Consider the following 3292-nt stretch of genomic DNA (forward strand, 5'->3'; position numbering starts at 1 on the left):
GCCATCTCTCCAGTCCCAGAAGTTCATTATTTTCATGGGTTTGAGATTTGTCTTAAACGGGGATTTTAATGGGATCTCAACTCTGTCATTTGATCAAGATTATCTGTCTGCATAGCTCAGCACTGAGTGGGAGGGTTTGAGAGAGAGAGAGAGAGAGAGAGAGAGAGAGAGAGAGAGAGAGAGAGAGAGAGACAGAGACAGAGACAGAGAGAGAGACACACACACAGAGAGAGAGAGAGAGAGAGACACAGAGAGAGACACAGAGAGAGAGAGACAGAGACAGAGATAGAGAGAGACAGAGAGCCTTGCCCTGGGGAGAGAAGCTGGTTCAGGGAGTGAGATGAGGGGACAAGGGCATGCACGACTTAGGGAAGGGAAGACTCTCACCTTGATCCCCAGGCTGAGAAGGGTAGGTGACTCTATCTAGGCACACATCATTGGGTACTCACCAGAGAAGGAATGTTTATGCTCCTTCAGTATGGATACATGGAAACCTAATCCCTGTTGGAAGGGGATTACATGAGAAGTGGCAGCTTCTGAACCCTCATGAGTAGCCATCCTATCAGAGAGGCCCCATGGACTTCCCCTGTACTTTCTACTGTGTGAGGATGCAGGAAAGGATAGTTGTGATCTAGTGAGCAGCCCCTCGTCAGACACCGGATGCTGGTGCCTGACTTTGAACTTCTCAGCCTCTGAAACGTGGCAAAATAAATGTCTGTTGTTTAGTATACCACTAAAATACCACTATGTGGTATTTTGACATAGGAGCTCAAACACATTAAGACAGCACTATATAATATTTAATAAATGAAAATGTACATTCTCCAGTAGGTATTAATAAGGGCTATGGAAGTCCCTAGGTCTGAGATAGGGAGTCAGCAGGTCTCTGATATCTTGGTGCAAAGCGTCTCATTGTTCTTTTGATCCAGGGCATGAAGCTCTGGATTTTGGTGAATACAGCTGGAGGGTTACCATTGTTGCTTCCATAGGAGACGATGCCCTGGGCCACATTGCTACATACCAGGGGGCCACCAGAATCACCCTGTGGGCAGAGGAGGAAAAGGACACGAAGCTAGGCCTTCTGCCTCTTGCTGTCCCATGATACAGGCTCCCAGAGAAAGGTATGGGCTGGGGGCTTCCTTCAGTTGCCTGTGTGTGGGTGATGAGCTTTTGATGGGCTTGCGGGAATCAAGTTCCTGGGCTTTTCCGTTGCTAGGTTTCAGATCCTGCTAAAGTTATAGCCTCCAGCTCACTCCATCCAGGTACCTCCACCTTCCCCAGTAAGATAAATTGTGTGTCTTCCTGTCATTCCCGAAGAGGAAAACCCTTTCCACTCTGGTCTAGTACCCAGGACTGAAGGGATGGAGACCTGCCCTGCTGTCCTCTATTATACTTTGTCCCAAGAAATACTGGTGGGTGTTCACACTCTTACCCTGAAGGCAGACTTCCTTTCTCTCGGGTTTCCCACACAGATCTGAGTCTGGCTGTTGTAGAATTGGAAGCGATTGGCGCACATTTGGTCCATCTGCACTCTTAGCTGCACCTCCTGGAGTACATTTGTTCCCCTGCTCTGGCTCACCCGGCCCCAGCCAGCCACTGTGCACAAATCCCCTGGCTGCAGTTTTTTGCTGGCCTGAGGCAGAGCCACAGGCTTCACCGATCCACTCCTCCGGGCTCTGCTCCTCAGCTGTCAGGATGGATGAAGGTATTTCAGCTCAGCTGCTCTCTCCCACCAGCACTTAGGGATTTCGCGTCTCCCTCACCACCCTGGAACCCTGCCCCGACTTCCTCCTCAAATGCCACACACCAAGAGGTCGCCAGCAAGCCTGGAGAACCAGAGGTCAGAAGGGGAAGGGGAGCACCTGCAGGAGCATGATGTCATTCCGGATGTTCTGCGGATTGTAATCAGGATGGCGGATGGCTCTGAGCACAGTGATGAGTTGCTGGGTCCTTTCTCGCATTTGGATGTTGTGGGCCCCTAGAGTAACATTTATGGAGCTGCGAAAGAAAGGTTGGGCTAGAGGTAGATACTATAACCAGGATCATACATCCAGCAGTTCCGCTGGGCGCATGAATGGCTCAAGGGCAGAAAAACAAGCTGGAGAGAGCTGGGTGGGGGTTGTGGGGGGAAGGGGATGGGAGGGCCTTGGGCCTGACCCCTTCTTGCTGTTTCCCACAAACCCTGAACTGGGGAAAGCAGATTAAACAGAAACAGTTTGAGTTCTTAGCTAGCACCCAGCCTGTGCCTTCCACTTTCTTCTGTTTGGTTGGTTGGCTTTTGGATCAGAGCCTCCTTTACTGTGTACGGACACTTGCTTCTTACTGCCCTCCTACTGGTCTCATCTTGTCTCCAGAATTTCATTATCATTATACTTAATTGTAATAGCATACGTTCAGGCTCTGCGGAGGGAGTCTGGGGACACTGACTTCCTGAGAAGCGTCTGTGTTCCTCACCTTCCCAAGCAATGAGCTGCTGTTAGGACGAAGTCTTCTCGCACCAGGAACCCTCCACAAGCACTCAGCCCTTCTGGACTCTGAATCAGAAGAAATGCCATGTAGGGGTAGGAATGGGGCCTGGCTTCTCGGCCTCCAATGATCTTCCCTGCAAAGAAAGATCTGGCACTTACCTGTGTACCTGGGAGCTTGCCAACAGTGCCAGGTGGGCAGCTTTAGAAAGGCTGCAAGTGGGGGAGGGAGGTGATACAGAGGAGCTTTGCAGGACTCCAGGCACAGGGAGAAGATGCTAACACTCCACAGGAGTTACTCCTAGTTTGAAGGGAGACTCGTCTCCTTCCCAGACCTTTGTGTGCTCCTCCAAATGGAGAACGATGTTTGTTCCACACGAGGCTGACTCTGGCTATTGAGACGCTTTCCCAAAGTCTGCGCTTTCTCTGTTCCCTGGTACTTCCTTCCTCAGAGAGCACCCCATGGCCCAGAGTCTACCTTTTCAAATCATGGCACTAGATATGGGCGACTGAATAAATTTATGTAGAAAACATTTATATCGTACTTTCTATATGTCAGGGCCAATAACAAGACTCTCTTGTTTATTAACCAATTTAATTGGCATAGCAACTCTAGGCCACAGTATTGATGTCATTTGCATTTTATAGGTAAGGAAACTGAGGAGATGTGAGTTCAAGTAATTTACTCAACAATGCAGTTAGGATTGCTACAACTTGTCTATTCAAGTGTATAGGACAGGACCTGATCTCTGAGGTGTGGTTGGCCACTCACCTGCCTCATCTCCTTGGAGTAGAATAAAGGTCAACAGGAGCAGGAGAGGCTGCAT

At 49.6% G+C, this 3292-nt stretch overlaps 1 protein-coding gene across 1 annotated transcript; it reads right to left on the reverse strand.

The window, feature by feature from the left end:
• Positions 1-856: 856 nt before the first annotated feature.
• Positions 857-3292, reverse strand: LOC110309192 (cathepsin G). Its single transcript, XM_021181683.2, has 5 exons — positions 3238-3292; positions 2455-2602; positions 1863-1998; positions 1433-1687; positions 857-1042 (listed from the first exon to the last, which is right to left on the reverse strand). The coding sequence occupies exons 1-5, from the start codon at positions 3290-3292 to the stop codon at positions 857-859; spliced, it is 780 nt and encodes a 259-aa protein (XP_021037342.1).

The sequence above is a fragment of the Mus caroli genome, unplaced genomic scaffold (genome assembly GCF_978045245.1).
Source record: "Mus caroli unplaced genomic scaffold, Mus_caroli_1 scaffold_12, whole genome shotgun sequence".
Lineage (NCBI taxonomy): Eukaryota > Metazoa > Chordata > Mammalia > Rodentia > Muridae > Mus > Mus caroli.

Coding starts and splice junctions, on each gene's coding strand:
- LOC110309192 (XM_021181683.2), bottom strand. CDS start 3,292: ATGCAGCCTCTCCTGCTCCTGTTGACCTTTATTCTACTCCAAGGAGAT. Junction 2,603..3,237: donor ACTCCAAGGAGATGAGGCAG/GTGAGTGGCCAA, acceptor CTTTCTTTGCAG/GGAAGATCATTGGAGGCCGA. Junction 1,043..1,432: donor AAAGGAAGTCTGCCTTCAGG/GTAAGAGTGTGA, acceptor CTCTGCCCACAG/GGTGATTCTGGTGGCCCCCT.